The sequence below is a fragment of the Falco cherrug genome, chromosome 1, assembly GCF_023634085.1.
Source record: "Falco cherrug isolate bFalChe1 chromosome 1, bFalChe1.pri, whole genome shotgun sequence".
NCBI classification, from domain to species: domain Eukaryota; kingdom Metazoa; phylum Chordata; class Aves; order Falconiformes; family Falconidae; genus Falco; species Falco cherrug.
In genome coordinates, this window is record NC_073697.1 from 20,013,363 (window position 1) to 20,034,296 (window position 20,934).

The 20,934-nt window shown below is 39.1% G+C and overlaps 1 protein-coding gene across 1 annotated transcript; it reads left to right on the plus strand.

Annotated features, from left to right (window-relative positions):
• Window positions 1-146: 146 nt before the first annotated feature.
• Window positions 147-20,809, plus strand: BBS7 (Bardet-Biedl syndrome 7). Its single transcript, XM_055725913.1, has 19 exons — window positions 147-249; window positions 419-484; window positions 1,162-1,224; window positions 2,084-2,259; window positions 2,851-3,037; window positions 3,742-3,814; window positions 4,700-4,816; window positions 6,215-6,345; window positions 7,047-7,131; window positions 8,837-8,939; window positions 9,517-9,709; window positions 11,196-11,270; window positions 12,336-12,401; window positions 15,148-15,287; window positions 16,272-16,436; window positions 17,515-17,624; window positions 17,740-17,843; window positions 19,356-19,479; window positions 20,498-20,809. Exons 1-19 carry the CDS (start codon window positions 214-216, stop codon window positions 20,632-20,634), a joined length of 2,151 nt encoding a protein of 716 aa, XP_055581888.1. The 5' UTR covers window positions 147-213; the 3' UTR covers window positions 20,635-20,809.
• Window positions 20,810-20,934: the final 125 nt, after the last annotated feature.

The window sequence follows — 20,934 nt, forward strand, 5'->3', positions numbered from 1 at the left end:
CCCCTCGCTCGGTACTGCGGCCCGGGACCCGCGGGGGCCCCACCGCCCCGGGCCGCCGGCCGCTCGGGAGCGCTCTGCCCAATGGCGGCGCACGCCGCGCCGCTGGCCCGCCCCCCGCCCCCAGGCCTGGCCAATGGGCGGGCGGCTGGGGGCCGGCCGAGTTGCCGCGGTGACGGGAGCTGCGGGGCGCCGCGGCCGCTCCCCGCCGTCGCCATGGAGCTCAGCCTGGCCCGCGTCGACTACCTGCAGGTGGGCCCGGGCTGCCGGCGGCGCCGCCGGGGTGAACGGTGGGACCGAGGCGGGGAGGCGGCTGCCGGGGGCCGGGGCCGGGCGGGCCGCCCGAGCCGCCTCGGCAGGGCCGGCCCGGGGCGGGTGGGCCCCGCGGCCCCGTCCCCGGTAACGAGCGTGTCTCCCGCAGGTGGGGGTGACGGCCCAGAAGACCATGAGGCTGCTCCCCGCGTCGGGGCGGAAAGCGACGCAGAAGGTAGCGGGCCTGGCCCGCCCTCGGCCCAGCGGCCCGCTCCGCTCGGGGGCTGAGGGGGCTCCTCACGGGGGCAGCCACGGCGCTGCGACACGCTTGGGAAAATAGGGGGGAAAAAAGGCTGAATTTGTGTCTGGAAAACTGCCAGGAGCAGTAAGGATTTTTCCGAGCTTCAGGCATCGCTGAAACCACAAGGAAGCTCCTGCTTATTTCTCTTTTTCTGTTTTGCTAACACTTCTTAGAGATTAAATACATCCTTTTAAATTTTCCTTAAGGAAACTTAGGAAAACTCAGTAGAAATGACAGTCTGGTTTTGGTTTTCATAATAAATTCTCAATGCAACAATACAACAGCTCCTAAATCCGCCTTTCTGGAGCGCTGCGCCTGATGGCTGCTGGCGTTTGTATGTAGAAGCAGAAATGGGGTTGTAAGTGCTGTCTGTGGGTTCAGCTGCTGCACCTCGGCTGTCATCTCCCATCTGTAGCAGCCCATCTGACATCTAAAAATCTAAAAATGTTTTTGTCTGCATGTAACCTAAAGCATACCACCAGGTAGCTGTGTAAATTACGTGATGTAGAATTTACTTATATGCAGGAAAATACGATTCAGACAGGAAGAGCACTATTAAAAAACACATTTTTGCATGTAATAAAAAATAACGGTGTATTATGCTTTTGAAGGTGGTTGTTGGAGATCAGGATGGGGTCGTTACATGTTTTGGCATAAAAAAAGGGGAAGCCGTGGTAAGTGGAAATGTTCCATTTAACATTTTATTTTTTAAATAGTCTTCCTAATGAACTTCAAAAGTCTGTTTTTATTGACATGGCAAGTGAGGTGCCTGTGGAAAGTGTCTAGGCAGAGCTGTGGACTGATACCTAGCCATGACGAGGGCATGTGATTTCACGCCTGGACAAGCAAGTGGTCCTCCGCGGTTGTGGAGTCAGACCCTAGCGTGTATCAGCACAGGAACATCTCTTGCTCTGCAGTTCAGTTGGGGTGAAGCCTTGCCTACACTTGGTTACTGTTCCTGGACAAAAACCTGCAGTGATTCACTAAGTCAGTCACCCAAGGGGGTTTTGACAAACTGATTGCTTTTTACGAGCCTAGACTTATGCCTAGCTTAAAAAAATTTTATCACTTCATGATTAATTTTTGTTCCCCTTAAGGTAGTTCATAGCTAGCTCAGAAGGACCTGTAGTATAATGCAAAGAAATCTGTGTAGTCTTCTGGAACAAGAATGCAACATGTTGGAGGGAACGAGTGAGTGAGTGTGTGTGTGGTGTTCTTTTGTAAGGAAAACCAAAACACAGACAAACAAAAAACTTAAGCTGCCAGCAGTGCTGAATATTCCCATTGATAAATAAGACTGAAATAATAAAATCTTAACGTATTATATTTTACAGCTTTTTATATTTATTGACTTACAAAAAGCTTGGTCACTTTGTGGTTCTGAAGAGAAATGTACAGATTATTTTTGTCTGCATGTAATCCAAAATGTCTTGAGTTTTGCCAGAAATTGTAAAGCAGATTTATTATCCTTTATGTTAAAAGTTTACCATAAATATGATACTGTGATGATGAAAATGGCTTTTTTATTTACAGCCAGTGTTCAAGACACTGCCAGGCCAAAAAATTGCAAGACTGGAGTTGGGAGGAGCTCTTAATACACCACAAGAGAAAATTTTTGTGGCTATAGGATCAGAAGTTAGAGGTTTCACAAAAAGAGGGAAGCAGTTTCTTTCATTTCAGACTAACCTTACTGAAAGCATCAAAGCTATGTACGTACGGTATTTTGCACTTCATAGCCATAGCAGATTGTTGGCTTATGGTTTTATGAAATTTTTTTTTACTATATTATATGCTTGTAGGTGACACTGAGTGCCAGTCCAGCTTTGGCTTGTGACACAACACGTAGGAAGGAACTTAGAAAATCATGGTGAAGTTTAGAAAGTGTAGGGGGGCTTGGGAGGGGTCTGGAGGCACTCATCTCAGTGCAAATGCAGGTGAGTGGAGCCATAGTGTATCATGTCCATATACCCTTCCTGTAGCAGAGCAGGAACAATTTAATTTTTTTTTTGATCGTGTTGTAAGGTGCTGCAAACTGGCTTGAGAAGAATTATTATCATCAAAATACATTAATGAAATTTCTGTAAGGATATTCTTAGGATTTTACCTGAAAACAAAATAGACAATTTGAGAACTATAGAAATCACGTAGGTTTAGCATTCATAAGAAACTTTTAACAGCTTGCGGTGCCCACTAATGCCTTGAATTTGCAAGCAATAGTGCATGCAATATAGTAAAGCTAAAAGACTTACCACTGCAGCTATACTTGGAAAATGCTGCAGGAAGTCTTCTCTTTTTCTCAGGCATATTTCAGGAGCAGATCTCTTTCTTTGTGCAAGCTACATCTATAACCATTACTGCGACTGCAAAGACCAGCACTACTACCTATCGGGAGATAAAATCAATGATGTTCTCTGCCTTCCTGTAGATAAAGTGAATTGCATTACACCGGTACTTGCATGTCAGGATAGAGTCCTCAGAGTTTTACAGGTCAGAATACTTGCTTGTTTATGTTTTGTGTATTGATGCCATAGAACTGGACTAGTTCTTAAGGAAATCAGCCTATTAGCATGGCTGAAACATCATAAGGATAAGCATACTGTATCTTACTTGGAAGTGTTACTGTCTATAATGCTGGGGGGTTTTTTTCTAAACTTGTAAAATGAGAATTAATAAACCCACTATAAATAGGCTTCAGAATTTATTGGTGGAAGTAGATAAAAAATTGGTCCCTTCTAACTAAAAGTGCTCGCATAAGGGAATTAAATGCGTAGGTCTCTTATCAGTTTGGGAATTCTTGCTTTCACTAATTACTGTTGAGACAAGTCTGAGTGATATTAAGTGGTTTAACAAATTTATTTGCCAGACAGATTCGTGGATTATTTTTAATAGTAACACCTTTCAAGAGTCCTATGTTTTATTTATATAGACTTCACCCTGTTTTGGCTTAGAAATGGTTCTCCCATAGGTATTGAGAGTTTGTGTAAGTGAAGCATATCAGTTGATATTATCCATAATAATTTTGTTCTTATGCTTGTGGGGTTTTGTTTGAGTTTGTTTTGTGTTTGGTGTTTTGTGGTTTGGTGTTCTTTTTGTTTTGGTTGGTGTGGATTTGTTTGTGGGTTTGTTTTTTGGGTTGTGGTTTTTTTTCTTTTTGACAAAACTCATTCAGGATGATTCTCTTTTGTCTTTAGGGATCTGATTTACTGTATGAAGTAGAAGTCCCTGGACCACCTACTGTTCTCTCTCTAAACAATGGAAATGGGGGTAACACCATTTTGAATATACACGTAACTGAATCATGTTATTTTACTGTATTCTAAAATTTTTATTGCTTGTATTGTTAATTACATTTTTCCTTGATTTTTAAGCTGGTGTTAAAAACACGACAGAAAACTGGCTATGTAGAGTTATTTCTTACATACAAATAAATATATACAAAAGAGTCTTACAAAAGCAGTGAGATATAAGATGGTCTCATTGTGTAGATAGGAACTGGACTTTTGGGGGCCTTGTCGGTTTGGGGCTTTGGTTTCTCTTCCACATGGTTTTCCATAACTAGAATCGCTAGTTGCATCCATCCATGGATGGATGAGAATATTGAGTAGAGCTTACATAAACTAAGGTGTGGAAGGATCAAGCTTAAAATAGTTTGATCATCCTTCTTGCTAATCTGATCGAAATCGCTTTAGGGAGTTAATCTGGTGCTTAATTTAGTTTCAGTTAAGTTTGTGTGACAACAACATTCAGAGCTGGTTTGGAAAAGTAATTCTTATTTGCTCAAGTCTTGACACAACATTCACTATTGGATGTGTGTTCTGAACGAATCTCTGCTTCTCTTCTGTAAAGGCAATTTAATAGCCTGTCTTTGAAATTTGAAATATTGGATTGTGAATGTTTTTTAGGCAGAACTTCAGTGCAGGGGGTCATTCATATGCAGGAGAGTGACAGCCATAAAGAAATTATCAGAACATGTGCAGTTTTCATGTATTTCTTTTTGTTTTTAAAGCCTGATGGTTCTGTTACACAACACTAATGTTAGTATTTTCTTTTTCCTTGCGGCTGTAGAGTGTAACTACACAATACTTTAAATTTTATAAAAAAATTGGCGTACTTGATTTTATTAATTCTAAATTCAGTTTATGTGTTTAGGTGATTCTGGAGAAGAAATTGTGTATGGAACTTCTGATGGTAAACTGGGTCTTACCCAGATTACTGGTTCCAAGCCTATACCTAAGTGGGAAATTGGAAATGAAAAAAAGAGAGGAGGTATGTGTCTCAGTCTCTCACTCCAGCTTTTCAGCATATCTGAGGCTTTATTACAAGTATAGTAATTGGGAAATCTATAGATACTTTGGAGGCATAGTATTCTTATGTCAGTATGTGATATAAATATGGGTACACTCTCATTCTTCTGCGCTTCTTATAAATAATTCTAATCATTTTGTATTGCTCTGAGTTTTCTGTTCATATTATTTTGAGTACTTTAGTATACTTTCATTTTTACAGTATTTTTAAAGTGACATTTGGAACAGTTAATTCATATGTGATTACTTGATGTTTTTATCATCTTGGTGACTATTTCTAAGTGCAGATATACCTGCCAAATTTTTTAGATGTTCAGTGGTCTTAGAATGTCTTCAGAGGAAAGGTTAGCATCTTCCCTGCAAGACTTTTTTTTTTTTTTTTTTTTTTTACTTAAAAAAAAAAAAAAAAGCCATTGTAAGCATTTTTCCCTGAAAATGGAACAGGGCTTTCATTAAAGCTCCGCAAGGAGACTTAATTGATTAGAGCGCAGTATAACACTTTCCCTATTTTAGCCTTGGTATGCTGCTTCTGCAGTGTCTATTGGCTCATCCTCCTTTGCAAAGGAGAAGACCAGGAATAAAACAGAGAGAGAGGTGTGTGGGTATTTGTATGTATGTGTTTAAAATTTTCATTATCTCATAAAAGGTATCGCCAGATTATTTTCTTAAAACACTTCCTAGTATATCCTTACTTTTCATATGAAAGAGTCATGAAAGTTAAATTCCATCTCATTTTTCTTATTAATTCTCGTACAAACTTTCTTCACTGCTTTCTCCTTCTTCCAGACCCTAACTGTCTTTCCTATCAAGATGTGATTAGTTGTCACAGGCTGGTTCCACATGCACATGTGCTAGTAGTGGGTTTGTCTGTTAACATGTCAAGTAGCAGTACCTGGTCCAGGTCTGGCACAAGTCAGAACCCTCTTTCTGTTGCTTTAGTCAGAATTCGTAGTAGTCCATTTACCAATAGCTTGAAGTCAATTATGGGAAACAAAGAATGCTTGCTTCTTCAACTGGCAAAGTTACAGTAGTGTGGACAGAGAAATAATTCATCTGGGGAAATGTTTCACGAAGGAAGATTAAGAAATGCCTCAGAAGCAGGCTATTTGAACGTCAGAAGGGGTCTCTGTTCAGTGGTTTTGATTTGGAATTGGTTGCTGTAAAACCCACCGTTCAGTCTTGAACCACAGGCACAGGTGAGAGACTTCACCCCTCTAGCGGGCTCATCAGAAATGGCACGAATAAGACCTTAAAAAATAACTAAGAATCTCTTTCTGTGTAGCAGAATGTGGCCTGTGTATTATTGTGTCAAAAATGTATACAAATGAAGTAAACGGGTTTGGTGTGGTTTTTTCATTAGGTATCTTATGTATTGATAGTTTTGACATTCTGGGAGATGGAGTTAAAGAATTGCTTGTTGGACGAGATGATGGAGTCCTAGAAATCTATAACTTTGAGAATGCAGATGATCCTGTCCTTCGATATGATCATGTAAGCCTGCATCATACTCTTCATTGCTGTAAAAATGAATTAAAAAAAAATAATCTGTATTTCAAAACTTATTAGACCACCACTACTAAAATGTGTGGTTTGTTATTAATTTGATGAGCTCTCCAATGTTGACAATAGGAACTCCAAAGCAATATTGTAATATTTAAGAACCAGAAAGGGGGGTAGTCTTGATTTGAGCAAAAATAAAAATTATGTAGAGGGTATGTTAAAAGTTCTGGCTCTGTTGACTGCTGAAGCATCTCCTGGGTGAAATCTAAGAGAGTGCTTCTCTCTCAGTGAAAAACCAAACCTATGATATGTATAATCTGTGTTTTATATGTGAAATACTAATAAGCTCTCAGGACTTTACTGAGCATAATTATTTTGGTTATGACTTGTTTAAAATACTAGATTTGATCCATAGAGATTATTTCAGCCTTCAGTCAGATTGCAAATTCCTGCTGGAAAAATATTGTCCAGCAGTGTTTTGATTTAAACTGCTTTTTTTTGTCTTTGTTATGCAGAGTAGAATCAGGATGCATTTGTTAAAACACCCTGATTTTTGTAGGTCTAGATATTGTACATCTATGTAGGTAGATAGGAGGAGCACAACTCTTAAACTTCCACGACACCCCCCCCCCCCCGACTTCTACGATGAGTGCAGTGATATTTCCCTCTGCTTGAATGTCTTTTATTTGAAGGCTTTGTCAGAGAGTATTGCATCAATCCAGGGTGGCTGTGTAGGAAAAGATGGGTATGATGAAATTCTAGCATCCACATACTCAGGTAAGCTTCCTATCATTTACGTAGTAAATGTCATGTACGATGATGTGATAAAAATGAAGCAGGCTATGTTGCTAGCACAGCTCACATCTCTTTGACGTTTTTGTTCTGATCGGAACCAGGATAATGTTTTGTTCAAAAGACCTCTTCTAATTTAATATTTACACTTCAAAAAAATGTTTCCTACACTGAAACTGTGGTTTTATATTGTGAGGTACTCATAATGTGTTCCACCATGTCACACAGTGGCTGGTTATTCTCTGGAATAGACTGCTGCCTAACTGGTGAAATAACTAATATGTTATGTCCAAAGGAATTGTTTATGATTTTTTGTATTAAAAATAATATGATACGGTTTTTTTGCTGTTGTTGTTTTCCTGCCTTTTACATAAATTTCCTTCCCTTTCAGCTTCACAGGGCTTTAAGTGGGGCTGATTTTGCTTTCAGTAGAAAATAAAGCTTCCCCATGTGAGGCATCTCAGCAGCCCCTCTGTAGGATTCGAGCTATTGGCCTGGCTGTTGCAGAGGCCATGGTAAATATGCTACATATGTTAACTGCTGGGAGCTAAAAGATTGTAAATTTTCTATCTTTGATTATCTTCAGTGCTGAAAAATCAGCTTACTGAAACCTTTCGTATTCAAATTCATGTATTTTGGCAAGATGCAGTTGTCAGTTATTTGAGAAGTAATGATGTTCAAGCTCTTTTGGATAGGCTCTGGATGATTAAAAGTTTCTTATACCTCACGTCATATGAATTGTTTTGGTATGATAGGCCGCAGCAATACTGTGGCCAAAGCCCTTTGTGGCTTCTTTCAGCGGGAGCGTTATAAAGATCCATGAATCATAGAAGAAGGAAAAAAGTGAAAGCAGGTTTTCAAAAGTAAACTCTGGTAGTATGTGAAGTAGATTTCAGTTTGGCAGATCTTGGCAGATCAGGAAAAGTACTGCCTTAGAGTAGTAAAAGTTAGATTTGAAGCCTGGCAGCGTAGGATTTCTGTGGATTTTTTTTTAAAGTTTATGCTCCATTATTGGGCCTTTTTGGTACCTGAAGTAGCTTGCTGAGGAATGTGAAAGATTGTGGATGCCACCTTCTCTGGTACATTTTAAAATAATAATCCTATCTTACTGTCTGCATGCATTAGATGAGGTAACTAGAGCCATAAATGCCCGTTCAAGTCCATATATCATACCTGAGGTGTCAGGGTGTAATCATTTAGTATTTGCTTTTATAAGTAAATGTAATTTAAGTAAACAAAAAGATGATTATTCCATACACACACTTCAACCGGCAGCAGTCCGTCTCAAAACACACAGTGCAACATACAGTTTGCTGTAAACACATTGCACAGGTTTTGTTTTTGTTTTGTTTTCAACTATAGTACTGCCAATTATTCAAGGTTTTGTTGGAGAAAGAGAGGTGGGAAAATACTTAAGTGCTTGGTTAAAAACTGCCACAGAGGGATTTATTGTTCGAAGTGCTTCATGAAAAAGAATAAGTAATGATTTCCAATCTATAAGTTAAGAATTAAACCCATAAAAAACCATGCTCAGTGTCTAGATTAACAACAGCAAAAAGAACGGATTAAGTTCAAGTCTCGATTCTCTCTACCCAGTATCTGGAACAAACATTGCTCCGCACATACAAAAGCTGAGTGAAGTCTTGTATTTATAGCTTATAAGGAATATAAACTTCATATATTGGTTTAGGCTGGCTGACAGGACTGACCACAGAACCTGTCCATAGAGAAGGTGGATCAGGTGAAGAACTAAAATTAAGTCAAGAAATGCAGAACAAGATTTCATCCTTAAGGTAATTGCACTATAAAGAAATTTAAGTAGAAGAACTGAAATGTTAAAAGCTGAAATGTCATCTTTGCTTCCTATCTCACTAGATTTTCTATATCGTTAATGTATCTGGAAGTAGAGTCAAGCCCTTTCAAAGTAGAAATTAATAGCAGCCTCATTTCACAGTCTCTCTTTTATCTTGCCCTCACATGATGGTGTCTTAATGGCCTTCATCCTCCGTATCAGCAAGATAAGATTCCCTTCTTCCAATGCTGCTTATAGCCTCTAAATGATGGGAGGAAAATAGTCATTAGCATATAATTCAAAATGTGTTGTCCTCTTGAAGGAAAAAAGTTGCCCTTTCCTGTGACTCATAGAAATCTCTCTTGGCAAGGTATGCTAGAAGCTACGTTTTCATGTCATATAGACTTCAATTTTTATCTTTCTTATGTAGATGGAAGGGGAGTTAGCAGTCACTTCTGGTTGGAAAATTGTGGACAGAAGATAAACATGATTGCCTTGCAAGCTTAATCAACTTAATTTCTGGGGTAGCTTTTATAGTTGCTTTTTCAAAGACATTATATATGGTTTCCCTTTTCTAGGAATGAGTTGGAACACTTACAGATTAAAGTACTTCAGGAACGTGAAAAATACCAGCAGTCTGCCCAGTCCAGTACTGCTGTTTCATCAGTACCTGCGTTTAGTGTGAATGATAAGTTTACATTAAATAAGGATGATGCTAGCTACAGCCTCATCTTGGAGGTGCAGACAGCTATAGATAATGTCTTGGTACAGGTGAGTGTGGTTTTGTTCTTCTTGGCTTTCTTGATATGTAAATAAAACATTCAGAGACTTTCTGCTTCAAAAAGCTGAGTTACAGTATCTGAAGTATATGTTTTTTTTAATGTCTGCATTGTTATAAGAGGGAATTGAAGTGTATAGCCTTGTAACGTTCAAGTAACTGTTGTAAGGGCTTGTTAGGGGCCAAATACAACTCAAACCTTTATTGAACAAAGCAACGTTACATGACCAAAATAGACCAAAATGCCTGCTGCACTAGCAGGCTTCTATGTAACTTGTTTTCGCATGTCCCTCCTTATTTAAACATGGATTAACTCACTATATCCTAAACGAGGCGCAGATTCTCACTCTCCCAGTTAAGTATCCTCTGTAGCAGAAAATTAATTTTAGAAGGGTGTGGGCCACCTGTGCACTTTCAGTGTGGAACAGCATCTGATTTGGGTGCAGTTGGTGATAAATACTCCTGCCAAGTAGAGTGACCTTAATTAGTTATTTCTCCTACTGCCTCAGCAGCAATTAATGTTATCTTTGGTAGTCAGAAAGAGTGGTGGTACTGAATTGCTTTCTTTTGGGATATACATGGGGAGAAAAATTTGACAAGGAGGAATTTGTGAGGTGAATTTGCCATAACACGTGGGAGAGTGCTACTGTCGGATTTTATTTTTCACTTCTTAATAAAAATCTTATTTTTATTAAGGATGTTACTGGAGCACTGTGAAGCTACAGCTAATATGCAGCTCTGTAGTACCTGCTGTTTCCATAGCTGAGTGAGGAATAATAAAATTGTTTAATCTATCCCTGAATTTACTGTAGAGTTTAGAGCTGGCTTCTTCTTTAAAGAAATAGAAAGCAGTATTTGGTATTCCTCTGCTGTGAGAAGACAATGAAACTGCTTTTAAAATTCTGTTTTAAGAAGTATGTTGTGTATTTATCAGTGTTTCCTGATACTTAGTGGAGTTACAAAGCAGCACCAAATTAAGTAATTAATCATTTGAATACCCTTTGATCTAATTTTTAAAAGTGTTAGATTTAATTTTAATTCTAGTGAAATGACATCTAGATAAGAAGTAGTCTGTGTCAGAAGCGTTACTGTAAGTAAAAGGATCATTAACAATTATGTTAAAAGGAAGATACTTCATTTCTTGAACGAATATTGTAATCCCCCTATTGAAACATGGGAACACTTCAATCATGCATATCTGTCAGGCATGTAAATGAAGTATACTTTCATGTCCGAAAGATAATTGCACATCTTATACTGTAGTTGTTGTAAGCTGGACACACAAGAGTTCAGGAATCCATAAGGAAATAAAAGATCATCATGTTACTCCAGGATTAAGTAGTAAGCTGCATGTCTGTTGGATGAAGCAGTCGTTGCCTCTCCCTTATTAAAATAAGTGATGACAGTTAGAAGATAAATGCATTAGAAGCTACGCTGGCACTTAAGCTCTTTATTTTCCCATCTTCACGTGTTCTGCAGAGTGATGTCCCAATAGACTTGCTGGATGTGGATAAAAATTCTGCTGTTGTTAGTTTTAGCAGCTGTGATTCTGAGGTAAGTGAAACAAAAAAGATGATATTTATAGAGATCGCATGATGAAAGCTCTTAATACTGTATGGTAAAAATAGAATTGGGACTTGTATATTTGTAATATATTAAATATATTGAGTTAAATTACTCATTTGGTAATTTTGGAGAGCTCAGCTTTGTTAGAGATGCTGCAGAATGAGGAGTTAGTAACAGGTGCTGACCTAAGGCAAAGCTAAACGTGTGCAAGAGGATCCAGGAGCAACTGCTTGCTTTTTTTCTGCCTGATCGCGAATGCGAAAGACACATGCATGATTGCTTTTTCCTTCTCTGGATTTGCCAGTATCACACACATATGTATATTTACTTCAAAGTAATGTAGATGAAAAACATTGTATTTCATACTTAGCTTCTCTCTTAAAAATCACTTTAGAATGTGAATATTCTGCTGTTTGGGGAGTCATATGTTTAAGTGCATTTTTTATATAATAAACTTACTTACAAAGTTACTAATAATGCGTAGGGCCAGGGGGGAAATCCAGGAACTACCTAAGCATTATCAGAATCTGTGAAGTCCTTTTCCTTGTAACAGTCCTCTTAAGTATTTTAGTTTCAAGAGCTGTTTGCACATTCGTTAGTCTACGCTGGAGCTTTGAGAAATCAAGTTTTTATTTTACGTTTCTTTTAATTTATGATTATTAATTTAGCTTTTTGGGGTTTGTTTTCTTACTGATCTGTTACTAGTTTTTGGATGTTGGACTAGTATTGCAGATGAGTGGGGCAGGCTGACATGCATTCTTCAGATGAAAAGTAGATACCTATGTCATTTTTGTGGTGGTATTAAAGCTTATAAGGGGCTTCAGTTGATTTCTCCTTATATAGAGAAATCTTTTAAATTCTACCATACTTAAAATGAATCAGAATATTCAAGGGAACCAAAGATTACTTTTTTGTATTTAACTTTTGTAAAATAGCTGTACATAAATAGCAGAAACTTTGCTGTACATGTCTACGGTTAAAACAGCTCAGTAGAGCTTTTGTGAATCAAGAGAGTTGTTTCTTACTATTTTTCTGGTTTTTTGCTGTTTACAGCCAAATAGCAACTTCCTTCTTGCAACATACCGATGCCAAGCAAATACTACAAGGCTTGAACTTAAGGTAAAATGCTCCAAAATATTTTCTGTAATAAATTAATGGTTATGTGGATGTTTGCTTAGGAATGGAGAGATCTTTGCCCAGACTGACCGCTTACCCTGAGCGAATGATCAGTCCAATTTCTGCTGCTTCTTGTTTCCTCTGGACCTTCTGCTCCGGGGCTTTATATTTTCCTGTAGGGTTTCCAGAGGCTTCTAAAAGTGTGTTACTTCAGGGGAGAGCCTGGATCCTTCTTGCGTGTCCCTAAGACAAAAGCAGCTGGAAAATTGCAGATTGTGAAAGTACTGGGTTCTGGAGACAGTGTATGGAACTTGGTGGAGAGAGGTGTGGGAAAGCAAGCTCTGGCACTGTTTGTCCCTGGAAGTGTTTAAAGGAAGTTATGCTGGGAAGTAACCAGGGAATATAGGCTGGATTTGTGGTTTGGAGAGGAAGCAAATCCTGTTGTTCTATGTTTATTGTACTAAAGACGTGTGAATGTTTTGGGGTTTATTTTTAATGATCCACTAAATTCACGTGTTTTGTGGCTGTCACCAGGGGAAATAAGGAAGGAAGTCATAATTAGGAAGGTCCTCCACATGCACACAGGCTCTATGTTTTCTCTTCATGTTGTCGCCTAACTCTACAGCCTCCTATTCTGATATGTGTTCATTTATGTAAAACTCTCAGTCAAAAGATTACCATTAGAAATTTAAGCCTGCATAAGATGCACCAAATGTAGGGAAGCTGGGGGTGGTTAACTGTTTTTTGGTGAGGTTGCAATAATGGACCTAGTGTGCAGAATTAAGACTCTTATTTTCCAGGTCCCCTTCTTAAGAAATGCTGTTAGTGTGCTTACTGGTTCTGAGCAGGTCTCTTTATCTCCCTGTGTCTCAGTTCTCTTAATTTAGTATTGTGACCCTGGCCACCTGTAATATTGAAGATGCTAGGTAAAGAGGTAAATAGCTCAAGAAAAAATTATTCAAATGCATTCACGATACACAAAAAGAGGGTTTTTTTCACTCTCCCACAAAAAAAGCCTTTATAAACTTGCTGTAGTGTGTCATCATAACACAGTGTATTATCAAAACACTGTACTACCAGTGTTGCATTTGTATCCTGATATGATGGATTCAGTCTGCGCATGTTCTACTGCCACCTTGCTGCAACACATTGAGGGTCTCCAGTGATTTACACCTGCCACCCGGAGCTCATTTTCATGTATTTCGTCTGTGCACATGCAGACAATACAGCCTTTAAGTCTTGGTGATTTTACTGCCAAAGAGAATCCTTTACTTACTAGATTTTATTAAAAACATTGATGTGGATGTCTTCCTACAAAACGGTGCTTTTTTTGACTTCTGAGACCCTGTAAAATAGAAGTGTAACCAAGGTTATAAAGCAAACCTGTACTTGAAGTCCGGTCTGCTCTTTTGTTTTTACGAAGCTATTTCGGTAGCTCTCCTGCCTACTTTCACGGCTGTGTTGGTGCTGTAGGTGGGACACTCCTGTTTCTTGGCAGTTCTGTGTGAGTGGCAGGCTTCTTACTGCAGGCTGCCTAACTGATCTCAGCAGAGAAGTGATTGATGCATTGCTGTGTCCTCAGAGGTGTGGAGAGTGCGCACTGTGTCTTGAATGTGTTTTTACGTCCTGCTTGTTGGGCATTCTGAGACTTGAACTTAAATCTGGCCCCTTACTTTTCCAAAAATAGCTCAGGAATGTTATGAAGAGGTGAACACATATTGTGAAATTCAGTTTACTCTTAAATTCTTTGATCTGTTCTTGGCTCCTAACTGCTACAGAATGTTATTTTTTCCATAACTGAAGAAAACCCAAAACAATACTAATGGGGCCTGTGGTGGTTTAATCCCAGCCAGCAACTAAGTACCACGCAGCTGCCGGCTCACTCCCTGACGCCCCTGTGGTGGGATGGGGAGGGGAATCTAAAAAAGGTAAAACTCATGGGTTGAGATAAGAACAATTTAACAATTGAAATAAAACATAATAATAATCATAATAGTAACAGCGACAAAAATTGTAATGAAAAGGAGAGATAAAGAGAGAGGACTGAAACAAGGTGGGTGGGGGTGGAAATTAAGTGATGCACTATACAATTGCTCACCACCTGCTGAATGATGCCTAGCCAATCCCCAAGGAGAGATTGGCCAGGCCAGCTCCCCCCAGTTTATATACTAAACATGACATCCCATGGTCTGGAACATCCCTTTGGCCAGTTGAGGTCAGCTGTCCTGGCTGTGTCCCATCCCGACTTCTTGTGCATCTGCTCACTGGCCAACACAGGAAACTTGTAAAGTCCTTGATTTAGCACAAGCGCTACTTAGCAACAACTAAAACATGAGTGTGTTATCAACATTATTTTCATACCAAGTCCAAAACACAGCATTGTACCAGTTTAAGAAGAAAATTAACTCTATCCCAGCCAAAACCAGGGCAAGCCACTGAAGAATTCAACACAAATTACAGACTTTTTATTTTAACTGATCAGAAAGTAAGTTAGTGGTTTTTCTTTACTTAAAATTTCATTCATTTAATACAGCAGCATTTCATTGGCCACTACTTCATCTAGTTCTAAAACATTTTTGATCTGCTCTATTTATAATAGCACTATCAAGTAAATACAGTACTCTAAATATTCTTGAAGTACTACAGTCTTTCTTTAATCTATTTTGAGTACTCACCAATTTTCCAAGTCGTGATAACTTAATCTGTTCCCTTTTGTTCTTTTTTCTGGGCTCTGCTTTTATTTCTGCAGGTTCGATCAATTGAAGGACAGTATGGGACACTTCAAGCATATGTAACACCAAGGATTCAACCAAAAACCTGCCAAGTTCATCAATATCAAATTAAACCACTTTCACTTCATCAGAGAACTCATTCTATTGACCACGACAGGTATTTGCAAAGAAAAAATCAATGCCTTTTTCTCTTGAAAAACTGTCAAAATCCGGTTGTTACAACATTGATTCTATGAACTTGAGTATGTCATTTCTAACTCCTAACCTACAGTTTTGAGCCCATTTTACGGGTTTTCTGACAGAATGTGTGGGTTTGATGGGTTCCTGCTTTCCTTGTTGTTCTTAATCCCTGTTTTCAGGTCATTTTTCATTTTACTGACCTGGGTTATAGCGTAGCCGCATGTGTTGATAGAGCTGAGGGTGTGGTAGAAAGGAAGCTCCCCTGTACTAGTAACCACAGGCTCAGTTTCAGCCTCATTCTCCCCTCCACCCTTTTAATGTAATTTTTTCCTATAGCTTAATTTGGCTCCAGAACTGAGCCAAGACTTCCCCCACCCCTGCTTATCTCTCTGTTAGGAACCCAGTATTTTATGCAGTTCCTACTTGATATTTTTCCCCCACCCTCAGTTAACACCTTCTGTTGCCACCAAGGCATTGCTTTGCTTCAAAACAAAGCTGATAGATTGAAGGAATGATACCAAATGCTTTTGTGTGCAAATGAGCTCCATTGCGCCTCGTTCTTGATACAAGTGTTATGCCTGTGGTTTACAGCATGGGAAGCCGTTGAGGCTCTTAGTCATATTTGCCATGGTCATAAGTTTCAGGTTTAACAGCTTGAAACAAGGTATGTCAAAACCTTCCAGCTAGTTTCTTATCCAGTTCTGACATGCCAAGTAGGAGATAAAATTTGAATGTCTGCATAGCTTCTTGAAATACTGAAAAGTAGCCATAATCCACAGCACTTAACTACTTTGCAAGGTACCTGACCTTCTACAGGGTGTTGATTAAAAGGAAACCACTGTGTGGAACTAAACTTTTTTCATGTGGATAACCAGTGCAGTGACAGTGCCCTTCCATCATAATTACTAACTGTTGGTTTTTTGTTTGGTTGGTTGTTTTTTTTAATTTCATAATGTCACAGACCCATGAATACACTGACGCTCAAAGGCCAGTTCAGCTTTGCTGAAATTCACTCGTGGGTTGTGTTTTGCTTGCCTGAGGTGCCTGAAAAGACTCCCGCTGGAGAAAGTATCACCTTTTATTTTCAGAACACCTTCCTGGGTACACAGCTTGAAAGTACTTACAGGTAAGATACAATTATTACTAAAGCGCAATGTGACTGTGCTGGGCCTTTTGTCTTTTTCATTCTTTACCAGTCTGCAAGTACCATTTCATACATGTACCTCTCCACTCTCATCCCCATCAAAACTCCCATTAAAGAAGACGGGAGTCTTTTTAAAAAGGGTTGTCAAACTTTGCCAGGAGTGAGAACTATCTGGTAATGATGCCATCTGTAACTTGAATAGGGTTTTTCTGAAGCTGGTCCAAAAAACAAAATTGCCAGGGCAGAAAGGCTTGATAGATTTTTTGAGATGATGGCTTGCTTTTAGAATTTAAGGAACATAGCTAACTAATATAGTGAAAATACTGTGTAATGCCTGTTGTTTTCTAACTTCCTTTTTTGTTTTGAGGAGCAGAAATAACTTAAAAGGTATTTAATGCACATGCAAACAAAAACGTGATAAGCATTGAGCTGAAAACCTTTTTCTGCAATTTATATTAATTCAAATACTATTTCTGTGTTTAATACTGTGTTCTCAAATTAATTACATCTTCCTTCAGCAAGTCATATATGCCCACCTGAAAATGGAACTATAAAGCAGGGGAAAAATAATTGTTGTACAGATTGCAGCCTGCTCCCAGCCTGCCATACGTCTTGTCTACTCATAATGTAGAAAGCTGTTGGGTGGTGATTTTTTTGTGGGGAAAGGGAGAGTATTTTTTCTCCCTTCTGGTATCGAAGCTTGCTGTTTTGCTTCAAGGTATTGCAATGATAAAACTTAGGAGGAATGAATACAGTCGGGAATCTCACTTGAATGACCTTTGTGCCATACAGTAAGGATAACAACTTCAAGATTTGTGTACACCACTGTGTCTTATTTACTGGAACAAACTGTTCTGTGTCAAGATTACGCTGGGAAGAAGGGAATAACGTAGGTGTGTATAGAGCCACCCGATACATGGAGAATCGTTGCGACCTTTACAGAGGTGGTTTTCTTCGATTTGGGCATTGATTTACAGGCCTTCTGTTTGAACGTAGGGACAAATCTAATGCATGGATGTGCATTTAAGTTTGTTCTTTTAAAGTTTTTCTTCCTTTATAGAAAAGGTGAGGGATGTTTCAAGTCTGACAACATTTCTACAATATCCATCCTAAAAGATGTGCTTTCCAAAGAGGCTACTAAAAGGAAGATTAATCTCAGCATATCATATGGTAAAACTTTTGTTTCTGTTTTGTTGTCCTTGACTTCATTTTATATTCTCATAAATGGAATATGTAGTATTCATTTGCTTGTTGGGTTTTTGGGTTTTTTTTCACTCCCTACTAGACATAAATGAAGAATCTGTGAGGCACACATTAAAGCTTATCCACCCTAAATTAGAATATCAGCAGCTGTTGGCCAAGAAGGTTCACTTAATAGATGCTTTAAGGGTAAGTACCTGAACTCCCATGAAGGGATTTTTATGCGGTATTACTCTGTCAGATACCAAGCTGTATGGCTTAAGTCAGATGTGTGTCATACTGGTATCTGTTCCGTTTCTGTTCCCAGAACATGTATTTTAATTATTCAGGAGACAGACTTCTTTGAGGCAAATTTCCATTTGTGCTGTGTAGCTAGTGAATAACATGTAGGATTACTGACTGATGTTGAGGATGCCTAAATCGGACAGTAAAAGGCAGCCAGCTTTATCACCTAACGTTCTCTTTCTGCCTGCTGTTATTTTCCAGTTCCTTCTGTGTCTCTTTCCACTAACCTTCAAAAGTTTTTTAGATCTGAGAATGATCATCCAGGCCAGATGCGACTTCTTTGCTTTGGAACTTCATCGCAGTGTGTCATAGTTTCTGAATTATTTGCTTTTTACTCTTTGCTTAATACCTTAATACCCCCCTATCTAATACCCTCCTTCTCAACGGTTAGTCTTTGGGAAGTACCAGTTAGGCAGTGTGTCTCAGTTCTTGCACTGTTTCCAGCAGCCAACTTGCCGTCATGTCTTTTGGTATTTATTTGGGGAGTGGGTGAAAATGGGCAGCCAGTTCTCTCTTGTCCTTTGGGGGAACCAAATACCAGCTGTCAGAGTTCTGTAGTTAATAAAAAAAACTGACTGCCTGTGAGAATAGCGTGTGTCTTCATTACCACTGAAAGTATTTTGCTTGGGCTTGATTTAGCAAATCTGAGAGGCAGAGAATAATAGAGAATTTATTCTTACTGCATGTTATGTTTATACAATAATAATGATGTTGCACATCTCGCTTGTAGGCTTTTTTGAGTCAGCAAATCTTTGACAAGTCTTTTTGTCAGTCATTTTTTGGTTAATATCTTATTCATAGGTAGTAAAATAATATGATTGATGAAGGCTGTTATCCCAGCAAGTTCACGACGCACAGCATAATTACCTTTCATCTAGACAAGAACAGTCTTTCTATGGAGGATAAAAAGATCTATACTATCGACCATCTGAAGCTGGTCTGATGGTAGACCCCAGGGCATTTTAGAGAAGTCTTTAAAACTTTTTGCTGCCACGAATTCAGTGATTACTTTCAGAGTTTGCTTTTTACCTTCAGTCTTTAGCATGTGCTATACTTTCTAGGAGTTTACTTATTCTAAAAATGAAGGCCCGGTGAAGGCTTTAAGCCTTCATCAGTCTTGATTCTGCAGAGGGCTGGGCTGCGTGTGATCCTGTTCTGGCAGGAACTCAGAGCTGGAGGCTGTAATATGCAGAATTTTGAAAATCTAGTCTATAAAGTGACAAGTAACATCTGGCATTTCATCAGACGGCTAGAAAACGAGGCACTTGGAAAATAACTCTTGCCAGTTTAGAAGGGGATTGTCTTGCCTCTGAGAGTACTTCCTCCTGTTAGACCCAAGCTTAATCTCTTCTTGCTTTTATGCTCTCTTATGATGCTTAACTGCTCTTAATTCTTATGATTTAAAATATCTTTGAGGAATTACAAGTTCATGAAGGAAATGTGGACTTCCTGCTACCAAAGTACCGCAGCATTTTGGAAGAGGCAGATCAGCTGCTCGAGGAATACAAGAGGCAACCTGCACATCTCGAGAGACTTTACGGTTTGTTGATGAGTTGATCAGTTCTAACTTTTATTTAAATGCAGCTTAATGTCCAGAGAGCATGCTGGACATGACTGAAAGAGTTATGGAGTCAGTATTAGCAGGATTGAAATAATGTGGTAAGTGGGTGGGCTTGGGTAGCTTCAGGACAGCTATAGGTATGCCAAGCATGGATGTCCATTTGGTCATACAGCTGAGGCTGCATAGTTACATCATGGTTTTGATCATACAAATCTGAAGTCAGAGGTGAGGCAGTAAAACTTAGGACATACTGAAAATGGCTTGTATGCTACTACAAATTTGAGTAACTCTTGAGGTTCTCAAGAACTGGTCACCCAAAAACTTCTAAAATTGATTTGGCATCACAAGCGTGTCACTGAGAACAAAAATACCAGAATTATATGCCAGTGACTTTTCAATTTTTTGTTTAATAGCTTCCTATATTTGGATGATCGTTGTCTTTCTGGACATGATTAAGGATTGTATTCAAATTCAGGATGGCATTTAAGAATGCTTACAGGGTAAATGAGCAATTAAGTTCTGAGTGGTTAAGCTTTGCAAGAGGGCAGAAAAACAGAAAAATGCACATGGGGTGGAGAGACTCCTAGATCATCTAGTTTAGTGAAGGAAACGATGTAACCTTCCCTGGTGCTGCCTGTACAGCTTTCTGCCTGGGGAATCTGCCAGGCACCGGCTTTAATAAGCCTGTGTGTATACAGCGCTAAGCAGAGCCCACATTACCCATCCTGTGATAATTCCTCTCTTTAGTGTTTCAGATGTGGGTAATTTAAGGCAGAAATACATGCTTCAGGATGGAGCTGGAATCCGGGCTGTTCTGACAGCGTTTTGGGCTTGTTTAAAATTAAATCATTGTTTAAAACATCAAGTTTAGAAAGAGTTCTTGTCTCTAAACCCCGAATCGACTAGAATAGTGGGTATATAAGAATGACTTAAAAGTAGAGATACCTCATAATGAAAACAAGGCAAATAATAAATCTTGGGATTTTTACCTTTGCAGGTATGATCACGGATCTCTTCATAGATAAATTTAAATTTAAAGGCACTAATGTGAAAACTAAAGTTCCTCTTCTTCTGGAAATTCTGGATGGCTGTGATCAAGATGGACTAATTGCTTTTTTTGAAGCTACAGCCTGACAAGGAAAAAAGCAGCATTTTTATTACTTTTTTTTTTTTAGTCAAAGCAGTTCAATACTAAGTCCAAAACAATTTTTAAGAAAAACACTTTTAACTCTTTCGTTGTACTGTCAACTCTTTGGTTTGATTCATACTCATTATTGTACAGAATACAGTAGTCACACGGTTCCCATCAGCTGTTGCGTATCTGTAAAGTGCTGAGTGCATGCGGAGTCTCGCTGTACGTGGTGTCCTTGGCAGCTAAAGCACGCTTGGAATTGCCTGCGAAATACCGAACACCCTCTTCGCAGAAAAGCTTTC